General features: G+C 38.6%; 1 protein-coding gene across 3 annotated transcripts in view; it reads left to right on the top strand.

Annotated features, from left to right (window-relative positions):
* Nucleotides 1-22712, top strand: part of CREB5 (cAMP responsive element binding protein 5) — a 506504-nt gene that overhangs the window by 429187 nt on the left and 54605 nt on the right. For all 3 annotated transcript variants that reach the window (XM_044293077.1, XM_044293079.1, XM_044293078.1), the window contains one exon: nucleotides 20053-20379. In XM_044293077.1, the coding sequence (XP_044149012.1) occupies nucleotides 20053-20379 (327 nt within the window). The remainder of the gene's footprint in view (nucleotides 1-20052; nucleotides 20380-22712) is intronic.

The following is a 22712-nucleotide window of genomic DNA, read 5'->3' as shown; positions in this document are numbered from 1 at the left end:
TGAGCTCAGCTCTACTGAAGGGGATGACAGTAAGATGCAATATTCAGAACAAGACAAATGTGGCGTGACAGAGGCCAACCTAAAATAAATACAAAAAAAATACATGGATACAAAATATCAAAAGACACAGTGCAGTGTCTACACATAAGTCATGATAAACATCTCTCACCCAATCTCTCCCTAAAATACAGAATACTTGTGGCTAATGATGTGAACGGGACAAAGAAAGCCCCAAAATAGACATTTGATAAACAGCAAAAAATGTCCCGCATGGAGCTACACCAGACATATTTACTTTCTTACTTCACAAAAATTTACTCTACAATAGTTGGTAATTAATTTAGATTCATACCGTAATTGAAAAGGGTTTTCCAGGATTACTGTGGTTTTTAACAGATATGCTCACACAGTTGCTTTCCTCATGTACATTTTCCCCATGTTTTTTTTTATCGATTTGGACTCTCCTGACCCGTTTTCACCATGTAAACAAATCACTCTGGCTTGTTTCCATCTTGTATGCACTTCCTGTTGCTGTATCCAACCAAACCCATGATGCTTTTCTCCTTTCTCTGTCGTAGCTCAAGCACCGCCCCTAACCACGCCCACCTAGTTTACAGCGCCTTTCACCCAGCTAGTCACATAGACTCCCCTATCACTGCCCCGCCCATGGACATAACATCACAGTAAATAAGAAAGAGCTGCATGGACACAGTCATGTGACCACAGCCCAGAACGGAAAATAGGAGCACAAAGTGTAAAAGAAATAAACTACAAAATTACAGCTACCTTCATAAATGATTATTTTACAGGATGTTCATACAAACAGGAAAATCCCTTTAAGATGCACAGGGAGCAACTATTGTTACCCTTGAAGAAGCTTCTGTTCAGTGACAATACACATGGGGATAGCATCTCTCCTCCTACACTTAGGGGCATATTTATTAAGACCAGCGTTTTAGACAGCAGTGTTAATAAAGCCCTATAATTGGCGGTGGATCAGACAGAGTTATGAAGAGGCACCGGCCTCTTCATACCTTTGGCGTATCCTCCACAAGTTGTAAATGTAAGCCAGCTTCCTAGCTGTCTTACATTTTGACTTTTTTCTACACCTGAGATAGAAAATGGTGAATGAGATGGGCCTACCGACCCCTCCCCACCCACGCCACACCCACAATTTTAGACCTGAGAATGAGCGGGAAAAGTCACAGATGGCGGCGCAACTAACTGTTGTTCCGCCATCTGGTCCTGAAATACGCCTAATAAAGGCGTATTTCAGTATAATAAATAACCCCCTTATTTTTTTTTATTGACAAATTTTAGATTTTTTTCATTTTATTATTTTGCATGCATTTCTTTGGTATTTATTTGAGGTTGCCATAGCCTTTGCACGCCACCTTTGTTTTTTTTCTGATTGTCTTCTGTTTTCGATAGTTGACTTTGCAAGGATAATATTTCAGCTTGCAATTTGTTTACTGGTAAAAGCAGAATTGCGCTATGGATTCCGTTACAACGGACCACAACGCAATTCTATGATGGAATGCATAACGGAATGTCTTTAGAGGCATTCCATTATTCATTCCGTCATAATAGAAGTCTATGGGCTGCATAATGGATCCGTCCCGTTTCCGTTATGCAGGAGAGGACTCTAAAGGCATTCCGTTATGCATTCCATCATAGAATTGCGTTACGGTCCGTGGTAACGGAATCCATAACGCAATTCTTCTTTTACCAGTAAACAAATCGCAAACGAATTTCATAAGTGGAAATTTGCTGATCTCTAGTGGCGTTGCCTTTGAAAGAAAGCAGATCCCTTTTTCTAATTCTGGACATGCCCTTTATACTGAATCATTCTTTTTTTTATGACATTTATTTTAGTTTTTTACAAATTAAATAATCTTTATAATAAAACAAATAATAGTGCAAATATTGGTATAACTCCTCTGCAGCTTTCTTAGTCCAGGTCAGATTTTTATCATTTCTGCTTGCAAGCATCCTTTCCAAAACTATTCCCCAGTGAGTATGACTACTAATGGAAGCATATTGTACTCATGTGCAGGGCTGAAGAAATAAAGGCTGCAAAACACTTCCATCCAGTTGATTATTGAAAGCGTGTGTGGCTCCATTTAGATGCACACTCCTTGCCTAGATTTGGGAATCGCTCTGTTCTCATCCTGGACCATTGCCTGCATAGGGATTTCACTTGTGGCAGTGTTTTGATATGTTTTGTGTTGCTAACTAAAGTGTTGTGTTCAGAAACCATCAGCTTCCCCACCGATCCAAAATGATCTGGCCCCATCGCCAATTCCAGGAGGTGAAATTAGCTATTCACAGGAATGTACCATTTGACAAGGGACATTATTTTTCTCTTCTTTTCTAATGTTATCGATGCATGGAACACATTACATTTCATTCTTGCCAATTCGGTGCAATACAAGTAAGTCTTAACATCTTTTTTTTTCAAGATTTTATTGCATTTTTTTTTTTCAAATCAGACCTACAAATTACACACATTACGGGCCAAGAAAGCAGACATAAAAAATGTAATCTATCACTTTTTCATATAGTCCCAGTGTGAGTTGAAATAAACCAAAGCACATTCACTCTCGGCATCACAGCGTAATTTTTTTCCCCTCACTTAAATAGAACAGATTTTTACAATTAAAACAAATAAAGTCAATTCCCTTGCTGCTGCACTAAATGCTAACAATTTACTTTATCCTTGATGGGTTTGGTGAGTTATAAACAGAGAAAGCAATTGATCTCACACAAAAAAGAAAGCAATAACGATTATGTAAATGTATTAAATTTGCAGACGCTCTACCATAGTAAGACCTTGATGACTTTATATAGAGATATATAATAATGGGTATCCTGCTTGTAAAGGCATGCACATGCTCAAACTTACCGTACATCTTTGTGGAACTTTTTGTCTTTACAAAGGACTTGAACATGGACTACAAAATTCAAAAAATTTTGAAAATATGTTTTTTGTTGTTTTAGAGGAAACTCACTTATTCTAGTGGAACCAGGAATGAATAGCTTTAAAGCATAACTTTTAATAGTAACTCTAAAATATTCAAAAATATGAATGGTGAGCCGATTGGTTGTCCCCTAATTGTGTGCCTTGCACTCAGTGAAGGAAGTCTATATGCACACCTTCTGATAAATTCCAAAACAGGGTACACGGTAAAGAACCAGATAGTCCAACCTCATCCAGGGTTTTGCGGGGCTTTCGGTGTGGTGTCCACTGGAACCAGAACGAGGTCCCTGTGATGGTAAAACAAAGGGAAAACCATATAAACTGGGGATGGTAACTGTAACCTACCAGGGAGCGCTACTTTGAAGACCTAACCACAGAGGACTTGCCATGAGAAGGGCAACCCCGTCCGGAACCTGACCCTATATAAACAATACCCTATATTGTCTTAGTGGACCTTCCCAATCTCTCTGATTCACTGAATCTCACTGACACTTACTGATTCCTAAATTCATTACAACCTATGTCACATACTTGTTTGTTAAAAAAAAAATGTAAAAAAAGAAATGAGATATATATATATGACACTGCCATAGTGAAAGTGGCCAGACATTGCCATGTGCACAAAGCCTGTTTGGAGGCTTTATACTAGGTACTGCCATATGGTGCCTCTGTAAAATGCTGTATTACGGAGATATTCTCCCCTTTGTAATATTAGACTGCTATGCGAGCTGGATTTCAACTCGGAGGTTGTACAGGGTCGTAATATGGTCATGAGTGTAAACCATGATTGTATATCAAACTCCTAAACTACTGTTTTCTTGTATTGCATTTCTTGTTTAGTATATTAAAAATAAAATTCCAAACAAATTATATTTCAAATTTTAGGCGTTCAATTACTAATGCACACCCAAATGCATTGTATATATTCAATAGCTACATTTGTATACATTCATTGCATTGCATAATTATTATTGTTTTTGTTTTGTTTAAAACTGATGTTTTTCCAAAGATTACAAAATTGCTCTTCATATGAAACTTTTTTTGACAAAAATATTTACTTATTTCCATGACTAAACGTTACATAAAAATACAAATCCTAATGCCCTAAACTTTGTCGCTACAGTATTTCTGTGCTTTTCGCCTAGCTTAGATTGCAGCTGAGTGAATGTAGCACTATGGGGACTGGGAGAGGTAAATAGAATTTTTTTTTAACGCAATTTATTTCCAAGGCAGCTGGACCACCCTTCCACTAGGGATAGAGAGCGGAGAGTTTCTGAGCTACACAGACCTAATTCAAATCCCCCACCCACCCCCCTTTGACTTAAACCAGCTGCATGTCAGGATTTTTTATATTGTTCTTGGTATTCTTTGTAATACATACTGATGGGAATGTTTATTGCATAAGTTCTGCCATTGTCATTACTTCAGTGTCCCCCAAATAATTCTGATAGATACAATTTAACAGTTCATTTATCTGGTTTTAATATAGAAAAAGCGACTTTAGTACCACTGGTACTAAATCCTATTTATCTGGTTTAGTTTTTTTGGAATGTTTCATAAAAACATGTTGGATTCTATTACAATTTGCACAAGGCGGGTATACATTTTCAGCCCAGGAAATTGATTACAGTTTTGTGGTGCAGAAACGATATCGTTTTAAAGGAAATAATCAGTAAAAAAGGAAAAGACATTCCTATCTTATTACATCTTGGCATTTTAGGTGATTATTGATGAGGTTTTCTGTACTCCATATTGAAGGCAAGAATTAGAAGTACTGTATAATTTTTTATTCTCTTTTTTTCCAATTTCTGAAATATTTGTCATATTCCAATAGATTATTCTCAAAAAATAAATAAGAAATTATTATTTTTTTTATTTATTTCTGAAGTTAATCAGACAAGAAACCCTTGACGCTCATACTTTAGTTTCTTGCTAATACATTAGCCATAGGTCATCAGCTGTTTTTCCAAGTTCAGAGTATTCAGATTGAGCGTTATTGCACCAATTGTTGCTTATAGAAACCTTTGATTCATTAGTAAATCAAGCTTTCCCTAGCTAAAAATAGGGAAAGCACCATGGAAATCATGTGTATCTTACAAGTGTTTTATTGAGCGGCGTTTATTTAGTCACTCCTCCATGTGTCCATGTGTCATCTGTATTGAATCAGTATGCCAACCATTTTTCAAAATGGATGTCTGTTGTATTTCAGTTTCTTCCCTAGAAGACAGACCATCAGTATTAAGCCTCATCCAAATGTCCGTGCTCAAATCCGTGAGAAGGTGGTCAGTGATGCATCCGTGAAGCTGTCCGTGAAGGATCCATGTTGGGTCCGTGTGTCTGTTTTTTGCTGTCCGTGTGCCATCCGTGTTTCATTGACACTGAACAGCTGAAAAATAATTTTCAAAGCATCTCTTCCTAATGATCCGTGAAACACAGATGGCATCCGTGTTGCATCCGTGGTTTTCATGGACCCATAGACTATAATGGGCATGATGGATCCGTGAACACGGACAAAATAGAGCATGCATCCGTGCTAAAAACATGGACCCACGGACCGTGCTAAAACACTGATGTCTGAATACACACATTACAATGAATGGGGACTGTGAATGAATGAGGCTTTACTGTAGTGTCTGTAATACTGAAGCAATGCTGATGATATACTTACATACTGATGCAACATAATCCGTAATTTATCACTATTATAGACGTTTACCAGTTTGCTCAGGTAAATCAGCCTCAGAGATGGAATGATGCCCCGCCATACATGCAGAAGAATTCTTTTAATCTGGTAAAGTGATTTCATAACATTTTAAATAGCCCCTGTGTAAATTAAATTAAACATAAAAACTTTATTTTCTGCGGTTTTTGTGGTATGCTCCGCTGCGGAGCCTGTTTACTCCCAGGCTGCCGGAGTTTTGAGCGTTCTAAAAGTTCTCTAGTTGTCAATGGTGCATAGTTTTTCAACATGTTAATATTCATTAAATCAGAAAAATACTGATCGAAAGAGAAATATGTTATAAGTTATATTTTATGGGCCAGCGCATATTCTATAAACTGTAGAATGAGGAAAACTGGTCTTGCAGTTAACATCTATTACATTCGACTCAGTGTTTAAAATGATTCAAGGTGAAATTTGAGACATGTCATAAAATCAGTTTTAATTGCTTTTGCGAGTACTGCAGTTGGCATGCATGCATGATATTTTTTTATCCAAAATGATTATATTTCTGTAAAAACAATTATAATGCTGGAATAATTGCTATTTCTACAACCCTAAGCACTGCAACAACTGGCAATTACTCCAAACTATACAAGAACATGCAACATGATCAAACGAAATTATTTTGTGCCGCTCTCAGTTTTAGAACAAAAAAATCAAATGCAATTTTTTATATAAAAAAATGTCATGGAGTCACTGTAATATATTAGGACTTACTGTATCTACTCTAGAGGTGGGCCATTTCAAGCTTTTTTTAAGAAAGAGGTTCAGCTCAGGGTCTGCTCACATTTGCATTGTGACAGGTTTCAGATTTTTTCATGGCAAGTGTAGTGCAGTCTGCAGCGTTGCTCTTACCATCAAAAATACCTTTTTGAAAGGGAATGTGTCATTAGAAAAGTACCTATTACTTAAATCATTTTTTTATGTTAATTTTTTTTCATTTCTGGAAAATATCCATGTCTCTGTATATTTATAAAAAAAAAATCCTAAATTCATGCAGTTTTTGCACTGGCCAATAGACTTAAAATATATAAAGTTCACTGAGAGCAGATACATGGGTCATAGACACAATGGACGGGAGCTGACCCCATTGACTAATATGGGGGAGTTTTCTAGGCATGTTCTGTGACCTGTGCAGAAGTCAGGTGGGAGCTTATAATCTGTGCTATTACCTATTGTGAGGGTGATTCTGTGTTATCTATACAAAGGTGATATCTGTCATTTTAATTCTGCCTGTGGTTATAATTAGAGATGAGCGAATTCCATGTTATGAAATTCGTTCATGCTTCGTTTGGTGGTAAAAGCAGAATTGCGTTATAGATTCCGTTACCACGTTCCATAACGCAATTCTATGACAGAATGCATAACGGAATGTCTTTAGAGGCATTCCGTTATTCATTATATCATAACAGAAGTCTATGGCCTGCATAACAGATCCGTCTCGGTTCCGTTATGCAGGAGAGGACTCCCCTGCATAACGGAAACAGGATGGATCAGTTTTGCAGCCCAAAGACTTCTATTATGACGGAATGCCTCTAAAGACATTCCGTTATGCATTCCGTCATAGAATTGCGTTATGGTCCGTGGTAACGGAATCTATAACGCAATTCTGCTTTTACCACCAAACGAAGCGTGAACGAATCTCTGGCTCAGATTTTCCGGGCGGCTACCTGGACCCCCCCTATACTTTTTATAGACATTACTGACTGCAGATGCGGACTCAGATGCTGCTTTTGGGATAAAGGTGCTACAGGCCCCCCTAATTTCTTCAGCTTATATTTTATTCTCGCATGGGTGCCGTCATGGGTGAGGGGAAAACAATAATTGCTCTTACCGGTAATTGTTTTTCTTGAAACCCATGACGGCACCCCAAAAAATTTCCCTCCCAAAAAAAAAAAAATATATATATATATATATAGTATATAAGAATGGCGGCACTGACAAAAAATGGTTAGAAAGGTTGGGTGCACGTTCACTGGGATATGAGCTGCTTACCCCTTGGTATATAAATAGAAAAATGAAAAGCACTCCTAGAATCCACAGAAAAGGGTTTTCTTTATTCACCCATGTGATGCAACGTTTTGGCTCTGAACTAGAGCCTTTCTCAAGCAAAGAACAAGTGCATACTGTGAGATATACATATATACTCAACAGGAAGTGAAGTCAATTCAATTACAAGATCATGTGACAATCATGTGATACAAACATTCGTAGATACAAAAACAAACACAAAAGTGTTCCAATATACAGTAATCAGTGCATAAATTCATACAGATGACATCATAATGTATTGAAGTACACCCATAGAGAGCAATGTAGTGTCATCATATCAATACATAAAGTGCAAGTGCAGTATAAACTCCAACCTGTTCCAAAGTTCCTAGATCAGGTGTAGCACATCATGTGTAATAAGGGAGAAGAGATCGGGGGGGGGGGGGGTGGACAAAACAATACCGATCGGGTATATACATACAAATCCACATGGATTCTTCTTAGCGTTATCCAAACCGTATTGCGCCTGCTCCGTGGTTGCAAAACCCATTGCACGCGCGCTAAATATCCGGCGCATGCGCACTGGGACTCCGCACCTTGATAGCCATTTTTAAACAGGTAATAGACCGGACAGGCGGTTTGCGCATGCCCGTAATTATCGTCGGGAGAGAGGCGCCATCTACATTCATGGCAATCTTGCCCTCTTTTCAGACACAAACCCCAAAGACACAGCCATTATACTAAACCGGGGCAAAGTGTGTACGGTGGGAGGAGATCGTCCTTTGCACAGGATTATCCACATCCCCCACAGGAAAATGACTTGTGGAATACCGCATATCAATACGGACAGTCATCAGGTCTAACCAGTAGTCCGTTATCACACCACACAACCCAAGAGGGATCTCCTCTCTATCTGGCTTATGGGGTATATAGGAAAAATCCAGCAAACAGAGGCATGTGCAGAGAAAATTATACATAGTGCAATCTGGATAGGGATAGAGTGGTGGTTCGATGGGTATATCAAAGTGTCACTTATTCCCGACGGTTATGTTGGACCAAAGTCTTTGATCTCCTCTCATTCAATAGTGTACTATAGAGAAATAGAAAATAAACATTAGTATAATATAGCACAAATAGTTCTATAACTTCTGCCTACAAACAAGTGGAGAAAGAAAAGCACACACCACTGGGAAGGGGGCAAGCCCAAACCCTCCTTGCACTACCCCAAGAGATTAAATTCAACATTGAGACCTTTAGGTTTCAAACAGTCTAATGTATATATCCACTGTAGCTCTCTCCGTTTTAATAATTTTAGTCTATCTCCCCCTCTCCTAGGAGGAGGTACAGTCAGGTCCATAAATATTGGGATATCAACACAATTTTAAAATTTTTGGCTCTATACACCACCACAATGGATTTGAAATAAAACGAACAAGATGTGCTTTAACTGCAGACTGTCAGCTTTAATTTGAGGGTATTTACATCCAAATCAGGTGAACGGTGTAGGAATTACAACAGTTTACATATGTGCCTCCCACTTGTTAAGGAACCAAAAGTAATGGGACAGATTAATAATCATAAATCAAACTTTCACTTTTTAATACTTGGTTGCAAGTCCTTTGTAGTCAATTGCAGCCTGAAGTCTGGAATGCATAGTCATCACCAGACGCTGGGTTTCATCCCTGGTGATGCTCTGCCAGGCCTCTACTGCAACTGTCTTCAGTTCCAGCTTGTTCTTAGCGCATTTTCCCTTCCGTATTGTCTTTAGCAAGTGAAATGCATGCTCAATCGGATTCAGGTCAGGTGATTGACTTGGCCACTGCATAACATTCCACTTCTTTCCCTTAACCCCTTAAGGACACAGCCCTATTTCACCTTAAGGACCAGGCCATTTTTTGCAAATCTGACCAGAGTCACTTTAAGTGCTGATAACTTTAAAACGCTTTGACTTATCCAGGCCATTCTGAGATTGTTTTTTCGTCACATATTGTACTTCATGACACTGGTAAAATGAAGTCAAAAAAATTATTTTTTTTGCACCAAAAAATACCAAATTTAACAAAAATTTGGAAAAATTAGCAAATTTCAAAGTTCCAGTTTCTTTACTTCTGTAATACATAGTAATACCCCAAAAAATTTGGATGACTTTACATTCCCCATATGTCTACTTCATGTTTGAATTATTTTGGGAATGATATTTTATTTTTTGGGGATGTTATAAGGCTTAGAAGTTTAGAAGCAAATCTTGAAATTTTTCAGAAATTTACAAAAACTCAATTTTTAGGGACCAGTTCAGGTCTCAAGTCACTTTGCGAGGCTTACATAATAGAAACCACCCAAAAAGGACCCCATCTAAGAAACTACACCCCTCAAGGTATTCAAAACTGATTTTGAATACGTTGTTAACCCTTTAGGTGTTGCACAAGAGTCATTGGCAAATGGGGAGGAAATTTGAGAATTTCATTTTTTTGCCTAATTTTCCATTTTAACCCATTTTTTCCACTAACAAAGCAAGGATTAACAGCCAAACAAGACTGTATCTTTATTGCCCTGACTCTGCTGTTTACAGAAACACCCCATATGTGGCCGTAAACTACTGTACGGCCACACAGCGGGGCGTAGAGGGAAAGGTGCGCCGTTTGTTTTTTGGAGGGCTGATTTTTATGGACCGGTTTTTTGACACCAAGTTCCATTTGAAGCCCCCCTGATGCACCCCCAGATTATAAACTCCATAAAAGTGACCCCATCTAAGAAACTACACCCATCAAGGTATTCAAAACAGATTTTACAAACTTTGTTAACCCTTTAGGTGTTGCACAAGATTCAATGGAAAATAGAGATACAATTTCAAAATTTCACTTTTTTGGCAGATTTTCCATTTTAATTTTTTTTTTCCAGTTACAAAGCAAGGGTTAACAGCCAAACAAAACTCATTATTTATGGCCCTGATTCTGTAGTTTACAGAAACACCCCATATGTGGTCGTAAACCGCTGTACGGGCACACGGCAGGGCGCAGAAGGAAAGGAATGCCATACGGTTTTTGGAAGGCAGGTTTTGCTGGACTGTTTTTTTTTACACCATGTCCCATTTGAAGCCCCCCTGATGCACCCCTAGAGTAGAAACTCCAAAAAAGTGACCCCATTTTAGAAACTACGGGATAGGGTGGCAGTTTTGTTGGTACTAGTTTAGGGTACATATGATTTTTGGTTGCTCTATATTACACTTTTTGTGCGGCAAGGTAACAAGAAATAGCTTTTTTGGCAGCGTTTTTTATTTTTTTATTTACAACATTCATCTGACAGGTTAGATCATGTGGTAATTTTATAGAGCAGGTTGTCACGGACGCGGCGATACCTAATATGTATACAATTTTTTTTATTTATGTACGTTTTACACAATGATTTCATTTTTAAAACAAAAAAAATGTTTTAGTGTCTCCATAGTCTAAGAGCCATTGTTTTTTCAGTTTTTGGGTGATTATCTTAAGTAGGGTCTCATTTTTTGCGGGATGAGATGACGGTTTGATTGGCACTATTTTGGGGTGCATATGACTTTTTGATCGCTTGCTATTACACTTTTTGTGACGTAAGATGACAAAAAATGGCTTTTTTTACACCGTTTTTATTTTTATTTTTTTACGGTGGTCACCTGAGGGGTTAGGTCATGTGATATTTTTATAGAGCCGGTCGATACGGACGCGGCGATACCTAATATGTATACTTTTTTTTTATTTATGTAAGTTTTACACAATGATTTCATTTTTGAAACAAAAAAAATGATGTTTTAGTGTTTCCATAGTCTAAGAGCCATAGTTTTTTCAGTTTTTGGGCGATTATCTTAAGTAGGGTCTCATTTTTTGCGGGATGAGATGACGGTTTGATTGTTACAATTTTGGCGTACATGCGACTTTTTTGATCACTTTTATTACCTTTTTTTGGGAAGTAAGGTGGACAAAATTTCAATTTCATCATAGTTTTTTATTTTTTATTTTTATGGCGTTCACCGTTCGGGTAAAGTAACATGACCGTTTTATAGATCAGGTCGTTACGGACGCGGCGATACCAAACATGTGTAGGGAATTTTATTTTTTTAATTTTTAATCAGTGATAAATGTGTTTTTTGATTTTTACCTTTTTTTCACTTTTTTTTTTGACCCAGACCCACTTGGTTCTTGAAGATCCAGTGGGTCTGATGTCTGTATAATACAGTACAGTACAATATATATTGCACTGTACTATATTTTACTTACACTGAACAGATCTATGCTTTCAGCACAGATCTGTTCAGCACCATGGACAGCAGGACGCCTGAGAGGCGTCCTGTTGCCATGGGAACCTTCCCCTCAGTTATGGTCAGAACTGCGCAGACGGGGAAGGGTAAGGACGGGGCTCTGGGGGGGCTGTCTGGGGGCTCTCTCCCTCTCCATCGGGGGGCTGCAAAGGCACTGCAGCCCCCCGATCGGAGAGGGAGGGAGCTCCCTCTTACTGTTAACTTTTTCCATACAACGGTCCGTACGGACCGCTGTATGGAAAGGGTTAAACGGCTGACATCGCATCACCGATGTCAGCCGTTTATACCAGGGTGCCAGCAATGTGCTGGCACCCTGGTATACCCACTGTACACCAACGATTACGCAATAGGAGGCGGGCGGGGGATCGCGATCCCGCCTGCCGCACCGCCCGCCTCCCGCACCGCCCCCACCGCCCGCAACACCCCCCCTGCACCTCCCACCGGGCTAAAATCATTCAGAGGTGCAGGGGGGGTGACAAATATATATTTTCGCCACACTAAAGTTTCTGATCGCCGCGGTCAGGGACCGCAGCGATCAGAAACTGCAGAAAGCGCAACAAACCGCAGGTCTGAATTGACCTGCGGTTTGTTGCGATCGCGGACATGGGGGGGTCACGGGACCCCCCCGCGCATTTAGCCGAGGTGCCTGCTCAATGATTTGAGCAGGCACCTTGTTCCGATCACAGCCGGCCGCACGGCAGTGATCGGAACAACACATGACGTACCGGTACGTCATGTGTCCTTAAGGACTCGGGAAACATGCCGTACCGATACGTCATGTGTCCTTAAGGGGTTAAAAAACTCTCTGGTTGCTTTTGCAGTATGCTTTGGGTCATTGACTATCTGCACTGTGAAGCGCCGTCCAATGAGTTCTGAAGCATTTGGCTGAATATGAGCAGATAATATTGCCCGAAACACTTCAGATTTCATCCTGCTGCTTTTGTCAGCAGTCACATCATCAATAAATACAAGAGAACCAGTTCCATTGGCAGCCATACATGCCCACGCCATGACACTACCATTACCATGCTTTACTGATGAGGTGGTATGCTTTGGATCATGAACAGTTCTTTTCCTTCTCTATACTCTTTTCTTCCATCACTCTGGTACAAGTTGATCTTGGTCTCATCTGTCCATAGGATGTTGTTCCAGAACTGTGAAGGCTTTTTTAGATGTCATTTGGCAAACTCTAATCTGGCCTTCCTGTTTTTGAGGCTCACCAATGGTTTACATCTTGTGGTGAACCCTCTGTATTCACTCTGATGAAGTCTTCTCTTGATTGTTGACTTTGACACACATACACCTACAGTCATGTGAAAAAATTAGGACACCCTTTGAAAGCATGTGGTTTTTTGTAACATTTTTAATAAAAGGTTATTTCATCTCCGTTTCAACAATACAGAGAGATTAAAGTAATCCGACTAAACAAAGAAAACTGAAGAAAAGTCTTTTCAAGATCTTCTGTAAATGTCATTCTACAAAAATGCCTATTCTAACTGAGGAAAAAGATAGGACACCCTTGCCCCTAATAGCGAGTGTTACCTCCTTTGGCTGAAATAACTGCAGTGAGACGGTTCTTGTAGCCATCTACCAGTCTTCGACATCGGTCTGAGGAAATTTTACCCCACTCCTCAATGCAGAACTTTTTCAGCTGTGAGATGTTTGAGGGGTTTCTTGCACGTACAGCCCTTTTCAAGTCACCCCACAGCATCTCAATGGGATTCAAATCTGGACTTTGACTTGGCCATTCCAGGACTCTCCATTTCTTCTTTTTCAGCCAATCTTTGGTTGATTTACTAGTATGTTTTGGGTCATTGTCATGTTGCATGGTCCAGTTCCGCTTCAGCTTTAATTTTCTAACTGATGGTCTCACATGTTCTTCAAGCACCTTCTGATACACAGTAGAATTCATCGTGGATTCTATGATGGTGAGCTGACCAGGTCCTGCTGCAGCAAAGCAGCCCCAAACCATGACACTTCCACCTCCATGCTTCACAGTTGGTATGAGGTTCTTTTCTTGGAATGCTGTGTTTGGTTTACGCCAAACATGTCCTCTGCTGTTGTGTCCAAATAATTCAATTTTGGACTCATCTGTCCAAAGAACATTATTCCAGAAGTCCTGGTCTTTGTCAACTTTATCTCTGGCAAATGTCAGTCTGGCCTCGATGTTTCTCTTGGAAAGCAAAGGTTTCCTCCTTGCACACCTCCCATGCAAGTTAAACTTGTACAGTCTCTTTCTGATTGTAGAGGCATGTACTTCTACATCAACAGTAGCCAGAGCCTGCTGTAGTTCTCGAGATGACACTTTAGGGTTTTTGGAGACCTCTTTTAGCATCTTGCGGTCTGCTTTTGGGGTGAACTTGCTGGGGCGACCAGTCCTGGGCATGTTGGCAGTTGTTTTGAAAGCCCTCCACTTGTAGACTATCTTCCGGACAGTGGAATGGCTGATTTCAAAATCTTTTGAGATCATTTTAAATCCCTTCCCAGACTCATAGGCTGCTACAATCTTTTTTCTGAAGTCCTCTGACAGCTCTTTTGCTCTCATCATGGTGCTCACTCTCACTTCAACAGTCAGGAGCACACCAAACTAAATGTCTGAGGTTTAAATAGGGCAAGCCTCATTCAACATGCAGAGTAACGATCTACTAATTATGTGCACCTGGTGTGATATACCTGTGTGAGATCTGAGCCAATTTAAGAGGGAATACATGTGAGGGTGTCCTATCTTTTTCCTCAGTTAGAATAGGCATTTTTGTAGAATGACATTTACAGAAGATCTTGAAAAGACTTTTCTTCAGTTTTCTTTGTTTAGTTGGATTACTTTAATCTCTCTGTATTGTTGAAACGGAGATGAAATAACCTTTTATTAAAAATGTTACAAAAAAACACATGCTTTCAAAGGGTGTCCTAATTTTTTCACATGACTGTACCTCCTGGAGAGTGTTCTTGATCTGGCCAACTGATGTGAAGGGTGTTTTCTTCACCAGGGAAAGAATTCTTCGGTCATCCACCACAGTTGTTTTCTGTGGTCTTCCAAGTCTTTTGGTGTTGCTGTGCCTACCGGTGCGTTCCTTCTTCTTGAGAATGTACCAAACAGTTGTTTTGGCAACGCCTAATATTTTTGCAATCTCTCTGATGGGTTTGTTTTGTTTTTTTCAGCCTAATGATGGCTTGCTTCACTGATAGTGACAGCTCTTTGGATCTCATCTTGAGAGTTGACAGCAACAGATTCCAAATACATATAGCAGACTTAAAATGAACTCTGGACCTTTTATCTGCTCATTGTAATTGGGATAATGAGGGAATCACACACACCTTGCCATGGAACAGCTGAGAAGCCAATTGTCCTATTACTTTTGGTTCCTTAACAAGTGGGAGGCACATATGCAAACTGTTGTAATTCCTACACCGTTCACCTGATTTGGATGTAAATACCATCAAATTAAAGCTGACAGTCTGCAGTTAAAGCACATCTTGTTTGTTTCATTTTAAATCCATTGTGGTGGTGTATAGAGCCAAAATTTTTAAAATTGTGTCGATGACCCAATATTTATGGACCTGGATGTATATGGTCGATAACCCAGCATTTTAAATCCCGTTCCGTGTGTCCAATTTCCATAAAGTGTCTGGACACAGGTAGATCTGCAAGTTTTTTCCTTATAGTATATTTATGATTATTAAGTATATACCCGATCGGTATTGTTTTGTCCATCCCCCCCCCTTCCCGATCTCTTCTCCCTTATTACACATGATGGGCTACACCTGATCTAGAAACTTTGGAACAGGTTGTAGTTTATACTGCACTTGCACTTTATGTATTGATATGATGACACTACATTGCTCTCTATGGGCGTACTTCAATACATTATGATGTCATCTGTATGAATTTATGCACTGATTACTGTATATTTAAACACTTGTGTGTTTGTTTTTGTATCTACGAATGTTTGGTATCACATGATTTGTATCACATGATCTGTATCACATGACTGGTATCACATGATTGTCACATGATCTTGTAATTGAATTGACCTCACTTCCTGTTGGTTATATATCTCACAGTATGCACTTTTTCTTTGCTTGAGAAAGGCTCTAGTTCAGAGCCGAAACGTTGCATCACATGGGTGAATAAAGAAAAACCTTTTCTGTGGATTCCAGGAGTGCTGTTCATTTTTCTATTTATATATATATATATAGAGAGAGAGAGAGAGAGAGAGAGAGAGAGAGAGAGATAGATAGATAGATAGATAGATAGATAGATATTGAAAAATATAATTAGTTTTTCTTTTTCATACATGGTAACATTTTATTTGCCTTTGGGGTAGGTTTGGAAGGCACATAATTTACCGAATTGGTTCCCTTCTTTACCTCTTTTGATGTTTTTCTTCTGGTTTTCTACCTTCTTTTTTCTTGGTGGTTGTCACGCCTCCGGAGGTCTGTTTATTAGAATCACTGAGGTGTGGAGGGGGTGGAAATCCATTTTATCTTCTCAGGTTTTTTGTCCTAGATGGGAGGTCCTGGTCGCATGGGTGCCGTCATGGGTTTCAAGAAAAACAATTACCGCTAAGAGCAATTATTGTTTTCTTGAATACAGTCCTGTAGGTGTAAACCAAATCACAAATGCACTATGTGAACGAGTCCTAACCAAATGCCAGGATGTTTTTTTTTCCTATTCTCATTATATACCAGGGTATTGGTTGTGCCCATTTTTCTTATGTCCCTATATATTTTACTGGGCCAGTCACTTTTTTCAGTTTTCTACACAGGTTGATAACTAGTCCATATGCTTCTCCGAACATCTGTCTAGCAATCTCAGTACATAATCTCATCTTTGTCTTACAGTAACATGTTATGCACCTTTAAAGTAAACTATATACTAAGTTAATTTATGTATATAAAATCTGATACAATTTTATGTACACAAATATCAACTGGTTTACATTTTAGCCTTTTCAAGTCATGTCAGGTATGGTGGTCTTTAACATTGGTAGGTAATGTAATGTAATATCAGAGAAGAGAATATGTACTACTCGCTATAATTATCCTACGAGAAGCAATGCAGGGCTCTAATGTTTTGGCAGAGTGTATCAATGTAATTTGAGGTCATTATTTTAACATAATATTGAACATATGGAGCACGTTGAGAGATCAGCAATCAGTCACTTTACAGATTAGGATTTTCCAGGCCCGGTTCACATTTAGGTTACTTTCTATAAACACAGACTGTTTAGAATGCAAGTACAGTAGTCATCTCATTAAGGGGCTCTACAGTTTATCGTGGATAGATTGCTTTGACTCCTCCACTAGATTTTAGCATTGAGTAATAAATCTCTTGATTGAATTGGTTGAGCTGCCATTACATAAAAGAAATTGCAGGCACTGCAAACTGCAGAAAATGGATTTGGTAATAGGTAAATATAGTGTAAATATGGACTTTATACTTCATCAGGTCACGTCAGCACCTTTTGCCTATATTTACAAGTATTGTACAGTCTACTGTAATTATGTTGGCTTGAAAGTCCAACATATTGGTATTCGATTATTTCAGCTTATTATTATTACGTTTTATTATGTTGGCTTGAAAGGCCAACATATTGTTCTTCGATTTTTTTTTGTTTATTTTTCAGCTTATTATTACGTTTTATTATTCTTAGCGCCCCCTCTCTTTCTATACTCTACTCCTCCTACAGTTTTGGGGGTGCATACGCCAAACTTTCCACACTTCGACCTATAGCGAAGTAATTTGCTTGCGCTTTAATAAGCGATCCCACCCTCCGCGCCCCTGCGGCGGACCACCGAAGACCCCTTTTTCTCCATTGACTTTAACAGGGAAAATTTTCAAATAGCTCCCACTCGCACAGTTTTGAAGCTACGCTCCCCAAACTCGGAATACATATTGTTGATGTCAACCCGAATAAAAAGTTTTTTTGTTTTTTTTTGGGGGGGACACCCCAAAGTGGGCGGAGCTAGCAACAGCCAATGAAAATGTACTATTTTATATACGCTACTCCTCCCACAGTTTTAGGAGTGCAATTACGAAACTTTGCACACTTGTTCAGCACATACCTGAAAGGGTTGCTTGTGATTTGTTAATCGATCCCACCCTCCCTGCCCATGGGGCCATAGACTTTCATTGGAAAATTGTAAACTTTTGCCACTCGTACAACTTTAAAGTTAAACTCACCAAACTTGGGTCACTTAGTCATGGCGTCAACCTGAAAATTTCTGTCACATTTTGTGGACTCTAAAAAGTGGTTGGTGCTACAAACAACCAATCAGATTTTCCCTATTGACTTCAATGAGAAAATTTTAAAAGCTGTCATTCTCACAGTATTTAAGCCAGAGTACCCAAACTTGGCACCGTGGGTCACTGGGTGACTGGGGTTAAAATTTATAAAGAGTGGGTGGAGTCTACAATGGCCAAACAAATTTGAGCCATTTGTTTAAATGGAAAAATTTAAAACTGACGCTGCTCTTAGACTGTTAATGGCAGGGTCCAATCAGATTTATTTTATTGATTTAAATGGGAAAAATTTTAAATGCTGCCATTCTTACATTATTGATGTCATGGACCTTTAAATATCACAAATGTGGTCATTGGGTCTTTCCACTTCAAGTTTAGAAAAAATGGGCGGAGCCACCAGCAACCAATCAAATTTCACTCATTGATTTTCAATAGAAAAAAATAAAACTGCTGCCATTTTTACACGTTAAATGCCATAATTTCCAAACCTTAAAGTGTTAGTCACTGGGTGACTGTGGTTCACAATTAGGAAAAAAAGGGGTGGGATAACAACAGCCAATCAGATTTCAGCCATTGACCTTAATGAAAAAAAGATAAACTGCTGCTAGTATCACAGTTTAAATGCCAAGTGTCCCAAACTTAGCACAATTACTCACTGGGTGACTTTAGGTCAAAATTTAGGAAAAGTGGGTGGGGCCAACATCCTGTGGTTTATTCAGAAACGACACCATCTAGTTTAGTATTATTTTTATTCATTTACTACTTCATTTATTTTCTTTTGGTAATTTTTTTTATTATTGACAAAATGACAAAAATATTTTCATAAATAGTCATTAATCTGTCTTTTTTAAGATATGTTTATTTGATTGTAAATCTGATTACTCTGTACTATATCTCTTATAGACAGAGTTGTAGCTACTTGCTCTTTAATTCGAAGCAGATTCCACTCTGACCCCTCCTGTAGTATTTTCTCCTTGCTCTACCAGTATCTCAATGGTGCCCCTAAAATCATCCAGCACCAGGGGTACATGCTATGTCAGGCCTTGTTTTTGCTGCATCCCCAATCATAGGACACTTAATGGGGTATTCCAGCTTTTATTATTTTTTACCCTTCACATCATATGACCCTGGGCAATCAGTAACTAACTGAGTTCAATGAAGTATATGTATTGGTGAACACATGGGACACATCCATGGGATAAAAAAAATTAAAATAGTAGTGGAATAGTGTTTTTTTTGTGATTCTAACAATAGCTACATTTGTATTCACATGGCTACCTGTCTCTAGGTGATGTTGTCATGTTGTTAATAACATTGTGTAAAAAAAAAAAAAACATGCAGATATGCTTCTACTCTGGCAAACATGATGAGATGCTACAGGTAGTAATACTATAACATACTGCATATGTTCTGCTCCTCAATACACTATTATTCACCTGTTAGATACCTGGATAGTTAATTGAATTCCAGAGGTCATATGGCATGTGTGAGGGTCATATGACTGATGCCATCTTCAGTCTCTTATGAATGCATTACACAGGACTAAAATGAGCTTTTTTTTACATCGGCTACTGCATGGAGGTAATGAAGGTCTGCATGCAAAATTTTAGATACATGTATATTAGACAATTGAATAATGTTCTATTCTCTAAACAAATAACTGTAATAATTAAACCAGAATACATCTTTACAAATATTGTTGTACCTTGAACCATAGGAGAGTTTCTATGACAGGTTCAGTCAGCTGGATATATACTTATATATGTAAGTGTATATTTATGTTCATGTTATAAATATTTATCATTATCTTCTTCTCTCTGTAGAGATTAAAAGCAGCTTTATCCCATCACCCTGGAACTATATCTAATGGAAATATGAATTCAATGGGACACATGATGGAAATGATGAACAGGAACAGTCAGGAACAGTCTCCACATCATCATATGCACTCTCATCCTCATCAGCATCAAAATCTCCCGCAACATCACCCATACTCTCATCAGCAGCACCAGCAGCCGGCACATCATCCCCATTCTCAGCCTCATCACCAAGGACATGCTCATCATCACTCCCATTCACATCTGCACCCGCATCAGTCACACCACCAGACGTCACCACATCATCCCCTGCACAGTGGCGGACAAGCACAGGTCAGTGTCCATGTAGTTCACTGTTATGTTGATAATTGCAAGCACACCTTGTCATATGAGGATGGACATTACTAGAGATGTTGACTAGTATAACTTCATATGCTGCTTCATACGATTCTAGTGTTCACAATGTCCTATGTATAAAAGCAGAATTTGCACTTTAAAGTTAAAAGTTTGTCCAGGAATTTGCATTTTCAGATTCTTTCCAAGTGGTAATTTATTCAGAAATATATTGGTAAAGTTATAGGATTGTGTAGACAAACATGTCAAGGGACCTCCTTCAATAAACCACATAGTTTGGTATATTTTTTTTTGCGCCGATTTTAAAGTAAATGTCCATCTATTAGCATCATGTCATGTGTAGGTACAAATTACTGTGATGATCGATTTCCTAATATGGCCCTGATATATCCAGACCGACATGTGCTACGCTGGTCTTTGTGGACCCTGCGCTGCCTGAGCAGGCATTTCATTTATGACCAGTCGCAAGCCTCATCCGGCAGTCCATGCACCAGACGGAAATTTACTCCAGCTCATAGCTAGGGTAGATTTCAGTCATCATTTATGCCATTTATGATAAATGTACCGGTACCCCACCCTTGCTATGCCCTTCTTCAAAAAAATGGAAAGGAAAAGGTGACGCAAAAATGACAGTTGCGACTAAAATATTCAAAATGGCATTTAGAAAGTCATAAAAATGACTTTTTAATGCCAAATCCATGGTATGAAAGGATGATAAATGTCCCCCACTATCTTTACATTGGTGACTGCTCAGTTTTTCTGAAAGAGTGTACCTGTCATGTTCCTTGACTTATGGTTTATTTGCTGTCATACTGTATTGTATGCAGTTTTGTTTTTATTGAAGTTTGTCCCTGCTGTCTCCCTGAAGCCTGGCTCTTATGTAATCAGCCCCTTCCTGTGTCTGGAAGCCATTTTATGTTAGGCTATGGTACCAGACCAGTCACATCTTCTGTTTAACCCTGGCAAAAAAAAAAAATTCTTTCACCTACTGCGTAATTAAAAAAATTTAGCCTGGAAATAAACCTCATCTGGATACGTCATATACGTCTTTCAATGGAGTTAAAGCTATCTTATATCTATTAAGGTGAAGTACTGGCCAATGCACACTACCATAGCCATACTGTCTCATGAGCCTCATACTTGCAATGAACTGAGTTAGAACAACTCAAAATCCTCTGCATAGATATAACGTTCATATATTAAAGTCTAGCAGCTTGCAGCCACCATCAATGGTAGCTTAAAAGTTTACTGTATACTGTGTTATTATTTAGTTCAATGTATACACAGTATGCAGTTAGTGGCTAGCTCCCCCTAGTGGAGACTCTAGGTAGCCAGAAATGTATTCTTTAACCCTTATTTTTAATTTAAATATTTTTAAGATTTTTTAACACTTGAAAAAAATTCCATGAATTTTAAATGGTTTTCATAGCACTTTTTACAAGCCTTTTGGGTGGTGTTTTTCATTTTTTAACATTTAAAACATGCATTTTTTTTGTGTTTTTCAAATCATATAAAGAGGCCTGTAGGAAATGGCCAATAAATGACATACCCAGAGTATGATGTGTTTTGAACAAAACTCCCACAAACCACAAATATGCCACATGGCAATAAAAACAACATTATGTAGATTTTTCAGTAATTTGCTACAGACTGTAAAGTAACATCTGGTTGCAGCATTTTTCTTAAACACTGTTAAAAATGCCAAAAAGTTGTGAAAAATTCTAAAATACTGTGTATGAATCCAACCTTCTTTTTCTTTCAGTTTTTTTTTTAAATACATTAAATCTAGGAAAAAATGGTCACCAAATATACGTTTTTGCTGCAGTTCATAATGCAGGTATTCCAGGTATTAATTTAAAATGAAGGAAAACTATAAGTGAAAGACTGATGTTTCTCCTATCTTTCTATCCAATCCTGATTTTGACTCAAAAACATGAATCTAAAACTGCCCTAAAAGCAGCATATGTAAATCCAGCAATACATAGGCACAGCTCTCAACACATCACTATCACTCTAATTCTCCTAGTTGTTAACATTGCCATAGTGTTTTTTTCTTAATAATGCACATACAGTACATAATACTAATATTAGGAGATACAGAGGTTTATGCCGTCATAGCAGGTGAGTCCTATCATCATGCTAAACTGCTGACAGCACTAGGTAGGAACTTTTGCAAAGTTTATAGTAACAGTAGTAATGTGAATATGATATTTTATTCTTCTAGATTCTGCTCCTACAAGTGCCCTGCAGGCAGAACTTCACTGTGAACAGCACTTTGCTCTGTGCAGTGAGCTGCCTTAGATCCCTTCTGC

The sequence above is a fragment of the Bufo gargarizans genome, chromosome 5, assembly GCF_014858855.1.
Source record: "Bufo gargarizans isolate SCDJY-AF-19 chromosome 5, ASM1485885v1, whole genome shotgun sequence".
Lineage (NCBI taxonomy): Eukaryota > Metazoa > Chordata > Amphibia > Anura > Bufonidae > Bufo > Bufo gargarizans.
This window is presented reverse-complemented; position numbering and strand designations above follow the sequence as displayed.